We start from the raw sequence: 14,173 nt of genomic DNA on the forward strand, positions 1-14,173 counted from the left end.
CTGCATTTCATTAGGGGAAAAAAAAAGTGTTATGTTACATTATGACTTGAAAGTCAAACTTCTTTACATAATGCTAAGAAGAAAGAAAGTGTTTACTTGGTCAAACTGCAGGTGGATGACCAGTTTTTCGATTACATGGAACAACACTCAAGGAGGATTTGCAAAACAGTTTAGATGCACCCTTTCACAGCATTTCTTAAAACACACCCTTCCCTCAGCTGTCACGATACATGATTTCTGGCGTTGCACAGGAAAACAGACCAGAAAACTGATCTAGACTGAAAAATTAACAAAGGATATTATTTTATTTTATTTTTTTATCTGGATCACTTCAACAGACCCATTTTCCAGCTTAGTGACCCACACACAAAGGAACGCTGGAACTTGGGAAGTGCCAACCTAGAGGACAGCAAGGCTGTTGCTACTAAAATAAAGACTTGTGAAATTACAGCCTTTGTTCCATTATCAGAATCAAGGTATGGAACGGGAAAGCAATTTTACTGTAACTATAATGACTACAGTCATCTCTGAATTGGCTTTCCAGATTCTTCACATTCGCGGTGCATTCTTTAAAACATTTCACTGCCATCTGAATGAGATAATTTCTACTCTGGCTCACAGAACTTCTTAGATACTTCCAAAGTCTCTCAAATAACTTTGTGGGATTTGTTGGTTTGTTTCTAATGATAAGATAGCATTAAATGTCTGAAGAACACCCAAGGTGAAACAGGATATATAGTTGAAAACATAATGTATGGAGCATTCAACTGTTTTATTGCAAAATTCATGGTGCCACCCTCTTCTTCTGCAGGTACAGAATCTCTTAAAAATTGAAAGAAAACAGAGAACTGAAGGATGTAAAAAACCTGGATGTAAAAAATGATGTTTGGGGCATTCATCAGAGTACTGGAATCTTGGGCTGTAACTGACACCATAAATCAGGAAATGCCAGTGTCTAATCTGGCTAACAGCTAAATTACATGCTCCAAGATTCAAATGCAAAAGTGTTAGTTACTGAATAATGTGGCCAGCAGAACTACAGAAGTGATTGTCCCCCTGTACGAGGCACTGGTGAGGCCACACTATGAATGCGTTCACTTTTGGGCCCCTCACTACAAGAAAGACATTGAGGTACTGGAACATGTCCAGAGAAGGGCAGTGATGCTGGTGGAGGGTCTAGAGAACAAGTCCTGTGAGGAACAGCTGAGGGAACTGGGGCTGTTTGGAGAAAAGGAGGCTCAGGGGAGACCTTGTCAATCTCTATAACTACCTGAAAGGAGACTGTAGAGAGGTGGGTGTTGGTCTATTTCCCCAGGTAACATGAGATAAGATGAGAGGAAATGTCCTCAGGCTGTGTCAGGGGAGGTTTAGATTGGATATGAGGAAAAAGTGCTTCACCAAAAGGGTTGTCCAGAACCGGAACAGGCTGCCCAGAGAAGTGGTTGAGTCACCATCCCTGGAGGTATTTAAGACATGTAGATGTGTTGCTTAGGGACATGGTTTAGGGGCTGGACTTGGAAGTCCTAGACTTGATGATCTTTAAAGTTTTTTCAAACCTAAATGATTCTATGTACTGACGTCTCAGAAATTCCAGCAGTTCAGTAGAAATGGGCAGCTGGGTCATAGCCTCCTTCACTTCAGCTGTTTTTGTGCTGCTAGAAGTTTTAGTGATAAAGTTCTTCATGCGAAAGACGGTAGTGTCATGTCCCTATTGACTGGACACTGTTTTAATGAATGAAACTGATCCATATGTGAAAATGGCAATATGAAGAAGTGGTCAATTCATGAGGAAAATTAAAATATGTTTATATTACTTTAAAACTAAATTTTTTTTCAATGTGCATATAACAATTCCAAGTGCAATCAACCATAGTTACCAAAATGTTTTCAGTATCTTGGCTCTGTAAGTTCTGACTGTGTATTCCTGAGAGTAGAACATCAGTGAAATTGGAATCATCCTAAGCTCTAAATCTCTGGTACACAACCAAATAAAAATGACAATACATAGAGAGACTGTTCTCACAGAGGAAATTCCGTGCAAGCAAGTTTTGTTCTCAAAGCAAAATACATTAACGATAGTCTAAGCATGCGTGTAATTTTAAGGTATGAGTACAACCACTGAAGTCCAATTATTCACATGTTCTACACTACATAGTTTTCAATTCCTTAGTAAAATGGAGCCTTTATAAAATAACTTAGAAACCACATTTTTCATCAACATGGAAGAGTCAACAAATTTGTAAGCACAAGCCCTTTAAGAGTTAAAAATACTAATTAAAAAGAAGAAGACAAATTTCATGCAAAACTTAAAACCATCCGAGAAAAACACAAGATATGTTCAAACAGGGGGGGAAGGGGGGGAGGGGGGGGCGGAGAACAAAAAAGGTGGTTAGAAGGGTCTACCATAAGGTTTTAACACTATAATTCAATTATTTTTTCCCCTAGTAATGCCTGTCTTTCTGAAAAATACAGTTTACAAATGATGATTTCTACAGTAGTCTACTAAGAACAGGAAACTGTTTACTGAAGATGATCCATATATCTGATTAATAAGGACAGAAGTAGGAATGTAGCTGCAGTTTTGCAGGTGATACATGACGTGTAATTGCAGTTTTGCAGGCCTAAATGTAGTGTAAGTAGTTCTTTTAATCAGTGGAGGGTACTACTAAGAAGAAAAGGTTCACTTGCAATAAACTATTACCTTATGCATTTGGTGCATGCCTTCCTGTGGATAATCAGTAGGCCCCATTGTTGGCATTGGATGCGGGACACTGGGCGGACCAGGACTTGGCCCCATCATGCTGTGAACTGAGCCAGGAGATGGCCCTGGTCCTGGGCTAGGTCCTAGAATCGGTCCAGGTGAAGGTCCTGGTCCAGGGGAAGGACCAGGATGAGGCATGGCGCCAGGCTCTGTAGGCGTGGACATCTATTTTCTGTCTCCTTTTCAATTAGCAGAATAGCTCTAATAACAAAAACAGAACAAAACAAAAACAAAACCAGAATTTCTATGTGACATTAGGGGCATTGAAAAAAAATGTAATAAAATCTACTGGCAATCATTACACACACATGCACATACACATGCAAGCTGTCATCAGCAACAGATGTTTAAATGATCCTTAATGTTGCACAGCAGTTTGACCATCCTTCTAAAAGCCCACTAGGATAATGATTCTGATAGTTCAGTCAGTTTCTAGATATTTATATGTTACTCACAGAACAAAGCAACTGATGCTATGAGAAACATCTACCAGAGACAACGATAGTTCAACTGACTTGCCATCACCAGACATATCACATGGGGTCAAGCACAGTACTGCTAAAGGCAGAGAAGATAGCTGAGCACCTCTGTAACATGTGGTTCAAAACCCTCTCCCTAAACACAGGCAACTGCACTGAAATTAGTACCTACAAAATTCAGGGTAAGGCAGCAAAACAACTATTTAAAGGATTAAGACTATTTTCTGACTTTTTAAAAAAAAGTTAGATATTAATGTTGGCCTTCTTTTGTTATCTCTTTATGCAATTGTAATAGGAAAAAATACCAACAAACCAAAAAACAGAAAAGACAATTACTTTGCAATGAAGAGTTATAGTTCACTTCAGGGGTTCTGCTGATGTCACAAACCAGAAGAGTGCAGCTCAAGTGGCTTATAAAACAGTAAGTGCCCTGAGAACAAATGGCAGGCTTTTTATAGGCTGGAAAACCAACTATTACTATATTTTTATTTCTGTGTTCTTAGTAGAACAAATTGGTGCAGGCTACAGGCTTGAAACATTCTTCAGTTTTCTGAGAACTTTTATCAATGTCTGATATTAGGAACTTTTTGTTTACCAATGTCAGAGTTTTGTAACACCGTGACACTGCTGCCATATTTTTCCAAAACTGATGGTCAGTTGCTGCCAACGAAATCAGCCATGTTTCTTGGTACTCCTCAGTTGCAACATGTGTTTGATGTTGCATGTGTTTGACTACACAGTGATCTCATTATTTAAGTAAAGCCAAAAGAAAAGTAACCCTACACTTAAAAAAACCCCAAACACCAAAATAAAACAACAAACCAAATCCACCAAACCATCTAGTGATTTAGGTTACTGACCTGACTTCCTGAAAAGACAAATGAGTCCCAGCACCAGTGCAAAGAAGCAAGTAGGATCACCACTTCCAGAAATAGCTGATGACTAGATGGGCTTAGCTTGTTCCCTTTATTTACTTTACATGTAGGTTTATAGTAAGCTTACCTGCCCATGCTTGCTTGTCCCATAATAATAAAGCCAATACAACAAAAAATGAGTCTTATTAAAAAACATTATCATTTGGTACATCACAAGGTAATTTCAATGCAATTGGTATATTACAAGACCTAAGATGACTCCCTGTCCCAGCCTCTGTCCTTACAGAATGTATCACAGAAGAGTGTTCCACCTTTCACATCTGGGCTCACCACTATTCATACATAGTTGGCAGTAATTACTTTCTAACAGGAGTAAGTGGTGTAACCCTGCTATGACACTATCTATATAAAGCCACACTGTAACACTGCAAACACCCTGGAGACACTCAAGAAAAACAAAGTACCCTTACAAGATTCCCAACAAAGCTGAAAGGAGGCCCACCTGCAAGACATGTTGTAAAAGAAGCTGATTGGTGCTTACTGCTCGCAATTAGGGAGTTCAAAGCTTACAGAACTGACCGCCTGCCGCCTTTTACTAGCAAGGTCTTATCAGAACCCACACAGAAGATAAAATGCTATTACATCAACACTGTTTTCACTTATTTACCCCCAGCTACCTAACTGTTCTGTCAGAATCAAAACCAGCTTAACAGCTTTTGCTTATAAATTCCCTTTTGTGATGTTTCAATAGCTACTACTCTCTTCTGATTAAAGACAAATTAGAACAATGCTCAATTCGTTCAAAATAAAGTGCACTTACCTGAAATAAGCTACCTTGGAATCCTGTTTCCTTGCAAGGTAAAATAGGGGTATGCCTCTGAAGCTTCTCAGTTTAAAACCGAAACACTACAGTCACTAATTAGTCCCCTACAACCCCATGACATTACCACAAAAGGAATCAAGTTATCAAATGTTTGCAGCAGCATACACCGTGCCATAGCTTCCTGTAAGAGGCCTGCAGTTTGGCTGCATGAAGGACAACAGACATTTCCACACAGCAAAGGGGGTTTATGTGAGCCAGTCATTACACTGCAAAATATAAGGTTGACATTCTCATAGCTGACTCTCTCTGCACATTATAAATCAAGTTCAGTCCATTTAACAAAGCAGAACCTAGCACCACCATCACTATCCAGAAAATTTATACAGAACCACAACACAATCTATTACAAAACTACTATCAGTATACATTATCCCAAAATACACTATTCCACAAAAGGCTTCAACCTACACCTATGCATTAAAATGGGTGTCAAAATCTCTCCCTCTATTCAACACTATTTCAAATTCAGCTTGCAGTTCTCATAAAAATTAACTGGCTCCAGTCTCAACTCCACTAGTTACACTGTTACTTACATATACATCAAACATGTCCTGTATGCCAATTTGGAAAATTTTACATTCTTTTAAATGGGCTAGCAAGTCCCCAACCTGTGAAAAACAGTAACTACCAGAGGGCAATGCTGCACCCCTTACACCATATCAAGTCCCTTCATTATCATGCTTTAAGGGCAGATAAATCACCCAATCTTAAATAATTGTGAATTACTTTAAAGAGATTTGTATTCAGAGGTTTTTGTATGTCAAAGAGCACACTTCTATGCTAAAAAAAAAAAAAATAATAAAAAAAAATAATTATAAAGATCTATACCAGGGGAACATAAAAGTATTAGAGAATACCACCTGAATCCAAGTAATAAATCCTGTCCAAAGACATCCATGGGTATTAAGAGACAAAGCAATTTTCTCTGGCAGCAGTAGTCAACAGAAACTAAAAAAGTCACTGCCACAAACCAAAACACATTACACATGGCCCTCCCAACTAAGGATCTGTTCACAGAACAGAACTGCTGAAAAACTTAAGATTTAACATTTTTCAAAAAAGCTTAGTATTGTACAAAAAAAAACCACATAGAAAGGCGCCCTGCCCTCATTAAAATTCAGTAAAAGCTAGATACTTAATTCCTCTAGGCCCTTATAAAAGCATCATTGAAGTCAAAGCAAAAACCTACAAAGACAACAGGTGCAACAGCAGCTAGGCTCCAACCAGATAACATTGGTATTACTTTAGGTAAATTCTGGTGCCTGTAATGAAATAAGCAAAATGAAGCCAACTCCCCGCCAAAGCTAGTGTTGACCCCTGTGTTTGGACTGCTTTTCAAGGAGTAATGCCTGTTACAATTACAAAGTGAGGGGGAGGGAGTGAAAAATAAGAAGTAAATGCTTCTAACATTATAAGGACTTCAATAAAATGAAAGGAAATACTTCCATCTCATTGTCCCAAATGATAGGGCTGCCGGCCCTGATTCTCAAATGCATTATGTGCTGCCTAATTGTTTCTCAAGTGTCTAATCTTAGAATTTCCTCAAAACACTCATGGGAGTAGTGTTATTCACATGACTTCAGGTAAGACATACCTCTTCTTGAATCGTAATCCCTTATTACTTTTTGCTTTTACTTACATTGACATCACCAAATCTCGTTTGTGAACAGTCCCAAATGGGACTAGTGGCAATTGAATTAGCTGCAGTGAGTCACACAGTTCTCCCTGGAGAGAATCTCAGAGATCTCTCTCCAACCCCTGCTGGACAGCCAGAGTTGATACAAGAAAAAAAAAAAGATATCTATCGTCAAAGTAACAGCCAGATGCAAATACAAGAAAAGTCACAAAACCAAGAGCTGAAACTGAAGAGACTTAGGATCTCTGCTTAACTATTTCAAGATTAAATGGTTTAGGACAGTGAATATCTACATTACAAAAATTTGAGTGAATATTCCCAAAGTCTAAATGTTTCTGCACTATCATTTTATATGCACCTGGAAGGTTCTGTAAATGTAGCTAATTCATTGTACAATAGGGTCTCCATCAGCTCACTGTTTCAGGACCCACAGCATCCAAGCATATTACATGTTTTGGTATAAACCTGCTACAAACCCAAAGGTAATAAAGGCATGAATTTCTTTCACATGAAGAAAGTATGCAATATTAGTAGATCCAAAAGTAAAACACAGCAGGTAACAAACCACAGGCATTACTTTGGAATTCAAGACCACCTAGACACCCAAAAAGATCCAGAGATTATAGACTGCTTTGCCACAGGGCACACAATGATTCTAAGAACAGATGGAACAGTAAGTATTCATAGTTCCTCCAGTTGTTTCCCTTCACCATCCACTCTAACTTCTGCCTTTTGATGACTGAGTCAACCTAAATTCAACTTCAGCTAGGATGTTTTGACCAGATCCCTGCCTTGGATAGGTAGAGGAAAGAAAGGAAACTGCACCACTTAGATGTGATGAAAAGGAAATGCGGACCCACACAACAGCCACATACGCACTGCAAAGCAGACAGTAACTTTGCCTTCACAGAAAAATAGTTACAGTCTGCTTTGCCCCACACATCTCCAGCTGAAGTCATGACTCACGTGTGGCTTTGAAAAGATATACTGTGAAACTGTGATACCCTACAGGCTAAAGGAGTTACGCTACATGAAATGATACTGTCAGTGATTTGTACTATTTGCTTAATCTGCTAACCATAATCAAATGAAGATGTTCAAAAGTTTAAGAACTGATTAATAATAACAGCAGCTCATCATAATTAAACCAAATAACTTACAATACTTAGAAGCAAATCAGTGTCTTGTACAACCCCAGAGGACACACTGCATTAACATTTATCAGGATATAACTACTGTCATTTCATCAAACAATGATTCAATCAATAAATGGGTTTACCTGTAACAAAAAATCAGTAAGAGTCAAACCTTCAACTAACATAAATCACAGTTATTCCGTTCACGTAAGAGAAGTGAAACACACTAACAGCTGAGGGGTTCTGCCTTTGCATATTCATGCATGTAACTTCACAACCTTCTGGAAGGGAATCTGCAGTTTAAACTAAAAAACACAGAATCAGCAATGCTGCACCTTAATTGCTTATCCAGACACTCAGGCCAGAGACAATAAATTCTGGACACTGCTTTAGCTGCTTGTCTAGCTTCTACCAAAGACTGTCTGCATGCCAGCAGAATGGGTGGTATGCTTACACCAGAAACTTCATTGTGGAGTCATGTAGCATAACGCTCCTTTACACATGTAAAGACAGCTCACTTTAGGGTGATAATCCTAATACTCCCCACCTTCAAACCCTTACAAACATTCTTCTAGAAATCCTTATTCCTTCTCTGTAGGTATTATGGGTTTTCATAAAGGAACTTCTCAACGACTCTAACTTACAGTCTACCCTCTCACAAAAAACTAAAATCAGCACCAAGAAATGACTGGCTAACAGCTGAGGGTTGAAGATACTACAGACAGTCAAAAGGCATCACCACAAGTAAGAGTTCACACAAGTTAGGGTAAGCTATGCTGCCAGACTTTTCAATGAACAGGCTACAGCATAGATATATGATCCTTTCTAAGGGTTTTGCTGCAGGAGGCAATGGACTTCAGGAGAAGAGGCCAGATAGCTGCAGCCAGAGGTTTAATTGCCTTTAATCACATAGCTACAGCCACAGCAGGCAATGCCCAAGATCAAGTCCATGTTTGCTACCCACATAGATTCCACCACATGCTTTGGGCACAGAAAGATGACTCATGACAGCACTGATAGGTTACGGATTAAGTTTCCATACCATGACCTTTACTACAGGTATTAATCAGTTATTGAGCATCATCTTCACATTAGATTCTGGGGGAAAAAAAATAAAATAAAGCAAGCCATAATTACAAGTATGCAGAAGGAATTTGCCATATTACTGACAGGCTTTCTCTTTCCTTAAACAAGGAAAAAGAGTAGGAAAAAGGGGTAAGGTTGTTTTAAATACAAGTCACTTATGGTAAAATATCAGTGAAGATACAAAAGAGATATCGTTTCTGTGCCAACAAACATTGTTTACATTTTCCCTAAAGGTCCCAGCTCTAAATGATCCACCTTGGTGATCAAACCCTGGACTGATACACAGTAGATATTCTCTACCAAGTGAAGACAAACAAAAATGTTTACACCTAAGTGATGACTTTTACATGTGTCAGAAACAAATAAAATAATTTTCAGTGTTAGTTGTCTTATTCTGCTATATTTGCAAACTACCAAAGTTGCATTTGAGTAAGCCTTGTTTTCCTTTTTCCTTATTTTAACTTGCAAGTAAGATGTAAGCTTTTCCCTGCTGCCATTTTCATGACAAGTGATCTTCATGTCATAACATTATGTTTACTACTCCACTAGAGGATCAAACAAATAAAAAAATCAAACTGATAAAGTTCAAAAGAGGTGAAGGTACAGGAAACACTCTTTATACATAGAGAAATTCAATTGCAGCATAAACCACAAAAAATATAATAGGCATTTTAATAAGTAATTTACAAAAATGTTCTGTCATATGAAGAATGAAAAGTCTTCTGAAAAGGATTACTAGTTCACAGCAATATTACTAACCAGGACCATGAAACTGAAGGTAAAAATGCAGACATTTTTTAAAGTTGCTACAGTGCACATTCTGACCTCAACTTAGAAAGTCCAACAAAAATTTAGAAAATATATCTGCAGATATTAATTTCATATAGGCCTCTGTCAAAAACATACTTAATATAAGAATGCTAGCTGGAGCACTTTTTCTCTTCTTAATTCCCAAGCCTCAGGTGTTGGTGAAAGCATTTTTCAAACTTGACAAGAAACTCTCACAGACCACTTCAGAACTGAACAAAGGAAAAGATCTAAGGCTGCTTTGAACACACTCTTCTGGCACACGTTCTACGAAACACCACAGAAATACCAGTCTTAAAGGTGAGACACAACTCACGAGAGAAATACTGTATTTAATGAAGCTTTACCCTCACCTCTGTCAAGTCTACATATGATACACCTAACTTGGGAATTTATTTTTAAGTGCTTATTATCCACACAATCTTTTTGCTTTGTATTACTGATATATATGGCCATAAAAATCTGCCTCCAATCCCATCCTTCTAGTACACCACTTTTTCCTTAGCATAACAAAAGGACAAAAGAAACAAAGTCAAAGACAGTCACAAGGCAATTAGGTTCCCGAAGAGAAAGTGTGCCTTTATTTGCACAACAATACTAACTCACACAAGAAGAGAGTGCCCCACCCCGAACATGTAACTGGTATACTACTGAAGCAATTAAATTCCTGTACAATGTTTATTGTCTGGGTCTTGTTACTTGTTACAAACCAAGTAACACTGAAGAAATCGAAACAATAGAGAAAGAAAAAAAAATCAAGCGGAACAGTGCCATGTCATAGATCCCATATAATTTTTTTTTTTACCAAAAAAAAAAAAAGGTAACTTAAGTAAATAAATAAATAGAATTTATAGCTTCAGTTCTTCAGTTTGTTATTTATTTACCTATCTAAAATATTAATCTAAAGACATCTTAAAAAGTACAGAGTTAATCTAAAGTTTGGGAAGTCTGAATATCAAACATAAGCAGCAGATACCAAGGAAAACCAGCTTCGGTGCCACCTATGCAGTCACGCTGACATTTAACCACTCCCTTTACTCGACCATAACGCACACTCGGGGGGGAGCCCCCCCTCAGTTAACTGTAACTTCAGCTGGAGTTCAGAAGAACTGTAACTTTTCCAGCCGTGCGCAGATTGTTGCTCCTCCATCACAAACTTACAGGTGGGGGAAGGACAAGACACAAAACTCCACGTCTCCCCGCACCACGGAGGTATCGCAGCGCCGTCGCGGGGTGGGGAGGGGAGGCCGCCCGGCCGGGCCGGCAGGGCAGGGGCGCAGGGCCGGCGGGGCAGGGGCGCAGGGCCGGCCGCGGGCCGCCCCCCGGCAGCACCCTGCCTCGGCAGCGCCGCGCACCCTTCCGGCCGGCCGGGCGGCGCGTAGGCCTCGGCGCCGCGCTGCCGGTCCCGCCGGGGCGGGCGCGCTCGGCCAGCTGGGCCCTCTTCTCTCCCCCGGCCTTTCGGGAAAGTTTTCGCCCCGGCCGACAGGCTCCAAGACGCCCCTGCCTGGAGAGCCAGCCCCGCTGTCTGTCTCCCCCCCCCCGCCCCCGAAGCAATGGCTGCGCCGCTCCCGGCGGCGGGCCGCGCAGGGCCCCGTACCTCGACGGCGGCGGGGGGGAGCCTCGGCGGCGGCAGCCGGGCGAGCAGCCGGGGCATGCCTCAGGGCTGGGCTGGGCCCGTCTCCCCGCCGCTCCTTCCCTCCGCCACCATGTCACGGCGACCAAACATGTCTGTGCGCCTGTGTGTGGCGGCGGTGACTTCCTGATCCGCCGCCGCCACTGCTCGCACAGGCAGAGCGAACGGGAAAGGCCGCCCCCCCCGCCGCCACCGGCGCTTGCCTCCCTCTCTTCCACGGAGGCCCAGGGAACGGGCTCCGCTGCTCTCCTGCCCCGCCCGGAGCTGGCTGCAGCACCGGCCCGCCGCCTGCCCCCGCCTCCGGCAGGGGAGAGAACTTTTCCAGGTGCTGACCACCGCCGCCCCCCTCTCCCGACGGGGCAGGCGAGCCGCGTCTACCTGAGCATCCGCGTGTGTATGCATCCTCGCTCCCGCCCACCCCAACAGAAAAAAAAAAATAATCCGCGCACACCGGAAATAAAATGCTTTTTGCTTGGAAGGCGATTACAAAATTGCAAGCGCATGTTTTGTGCTACTCTGTTTCGACGCCTGCTGCAAGGCGGCGGGGGAGGCGGCGGGGGAAGACATGATTTCTGCAGGGAAAACGGGACGGGGGGACGAGAAGCTATTTTGGGAAGTAAATCGCGACACCTTTACAGCAGGAGTGACTGACTGCACAGTTGAAAACAGAGTCTGAATAGCAACAGGAGCCGCAGCCTGTCGGGCGAAGCCTCAGCCCCCACCTCCTCACCCCTCCCGGGTGTGTGTAGCGCTTGTGACAGGCAGGCAAGGAGATTATCCGGATCATGGCCTCCCCAGCTCTGCCGGGTAACGCTGCTACCCCCACAGGCAAAACCGCTCCCCCACGCACCATCTTTCTCCCTCTTCTTGTCTCCCCACTTCCCCTTCCTCGCCCCATTCTGCGCCAGCGCGCACCACGGCGGAGAAACGACCCCACCGCAACACGCTCTCCCGCCGCCGGACACCGTGAACTTCACCCCGCGACCCGCGGCAGCCGCCGACCGGCAGCCTGCCAGGCGGCCCATGCCAGCTGGGGCGGCGGGAGAGGCCGCCCCCGGCCCGCCGAGCTGCCCCGGTAGGGGTGCGTGTAGGCTGTCGCTCCCCCGGATCCATTTCTCTGCCGGTCGCGTCACCCGCAGCCCGTGACACGACTGCTCGGCGGCACGGCCACGGGGTGCCACGGGCTGGTGGCTGCCGCCGCGCCGGCCCGCCGGCCGCGCCGCTGACGAACGGCCGCACGGCGCGGGCAGGGCTCCCCGCCGTCCCTCCCGCCGTTGCCGGTGACTCACAAGTCAGCCAGCAGCGACGCCTCGGGGGTTCTTTCCCTCCCACCCCGGAGATTTGCATCGTGATTATTCCAGAAATACCGGCTCAAAACTTTCTTCTCGCCACCCACTGGGGGATATAAATATTTGGGAGGGCCGGGCGCGTAGAAGGTGGGGAGAGGAAGCAGGTGGGACGACGGCGCCCGCGGCCGGCGGGGCCGTGCCTGGGGAAGGGGAGGTGGGCACGGTGCGTGTCGGCACGATCACCAACAATAAAGGACGGCGCAGGCACCGGCCGTGCCAGGGAGCGGGGCGGGGGGGGGCGGATCGAGCCGTAAGTTATATTTACCTTCCGCCCGGGAGGAGCGCCGTGCTGGATGTCGCTCCTCTTCCCCCTCGGTGAGTCACCCGAGTCCGGAACCGGAGCGAGGGACTAGATTATGAACATGACTTCATTGATGACAGCCATTCCCTCCTCTCCCTAAACTCCTGCCCCGCCTCCGGCCCCCTCCCACCGCCTCCCCTCAACGACGCCGCTGCTCAGGAAGCGGCATTCCCATTGGTCCGTTGGCGACGGAATGCCCGCCCCCCCACCCCCCCGTGCGGAAGGGGCGGCCCTATTGGCGCCGGCTAACTGTCGCTCAGCCGAGGGGCTGGGGAGGGCAGGAGGTGTGCGGGAGTGTGGTGTGAGTGTGCGAGCGGGCGCGTACGCTGCGGGCTCTGCCGTGCGCCTCCGCGCAGCCTGGGCTGCCGGCCGGTGTTCCTTCGCGTCCCCTTCCCCAGCCCGCCTGCGCTGAGGAGGGAGGGGGACGGGGACGGGGGCCCCTCCGCGCGGCGGCGGCGGCGGCGGCGGCACTCACGGGAGTAGTTTGGGGAGAGGAGAAGAGGTGTGGGGCAGGGAGGAGACAGTCGGGTGGGCGTTGGGGTCTCCTCTACCTGGCGGTTGGCGTGGAGGTGTGTGTGTGTGTGGTGTGTCGGTGTCTCTCAGCCTTGAAAAAAAAAAAAAGGGGGGGAGAGGGGGAGGCATGTACGGGCGTTGTCATTCATCCCGAAACTTGCACCCTCTGTTCCCGGTTTCCGATGGCGGAGGGTGCCGTCCTGGACGAGAGGAGGCTGCCGAGAACATTCCAGCTGAAGCGGCCTGTCAGGCGGGCGCGGGCCTCGGAGTCCGGGCGGGGAGGCAGCGCCGGGGCTGGGAGCCGCTGCCCACCGCGGGTCTGGGGGCGGCTCCCGGAGCGGTCGCAGATGCAGTTAAGGCTGTGTGAAGAGCGGAGTTGGATCCCTTGCCTCTTAGGGACAGGAAGGGTAAATAGCGCAATTATGTTGGTTCTGTATCGCTTGCCTCTATCCTCTGAGCTTTTCCACAGTTGGCTTAGAAGTACGCTTCTCAGCTCCGTGCCTGGTGTTGTAATTTTTTTTATTTTTTTCTTTGTCTGTGCCGTAGATCGTTTACATGATCTGCAGCCAAGCGCTGCAGAGCTCTCACGTTGTTTGTAGAAACTCTGTGCCTGTTTGTGTAATGAACGGCCAAGTTCTTCGTTAAAGTAATGGGCCCGCCAGTCTGAGAGGTTTTTTTGAACACCAGCTGTAGAGTCGACCTTAAAAAAAACCC

The 14,173-nt window shown here is 45.0% G+C and overlaps 1 protein-coding gene across 4 annotated transcripts in view; it reads right to left on the reverse strand.

Annotated features, from left to right (window-relative positions):
- SMARCA2 (SWI/SNF related, matrix associated, actin dependent regulator of chromatin, subfamily a, member 2) overlaps positions 1-13,052 on the reverse strand; it is a 120,128-nt gene extending 107,076 nt beyond the window's left edge. Inside the window, exons 1-2 of one of the 4 annotated variants that reach the window (XM_037372835.1) lie at positions 12,911-13,052; positions 2,702-2,962 (exon numbers count right to left, since the gene is read on the reverse strand). In XM_037372835.1, the coding sequence (XP_037228732.1) occupies positions 2,702-2,926 (225 nt within the window). In that variant the 5' untranslated portion in view covers positions 2,927-2,962; positions 12,911-13,052. Of the gene's footprint in view, positions 1-2,701; positions 2,963-11,260; positions 11,381-12,585; positions 12,673-12,910 lie in introns of those variants that run through there. The other 3 variants (XM_037372838.1, XM_037372837.1, XM_037372839.1) reach the window with 3 other exon arrangements.
- Positions 13,053-14,173: the final 1,121 nt, after the last annotated feature.

The sequence above is a fragment of the Falco rusticolus genome, chromosome Z (assembly GCF_015220075.1).
Source record: "Falco rusticolus isolate bFalRus1 chromosome Z, bFalRus1.pri, whole genome shotgun sequence".
Lineage (NCBI taxonomy): Eukaryota > Metazoa > Chordata > Aves > Falconiformes > Falconidae > Falco > Falco rusticolus.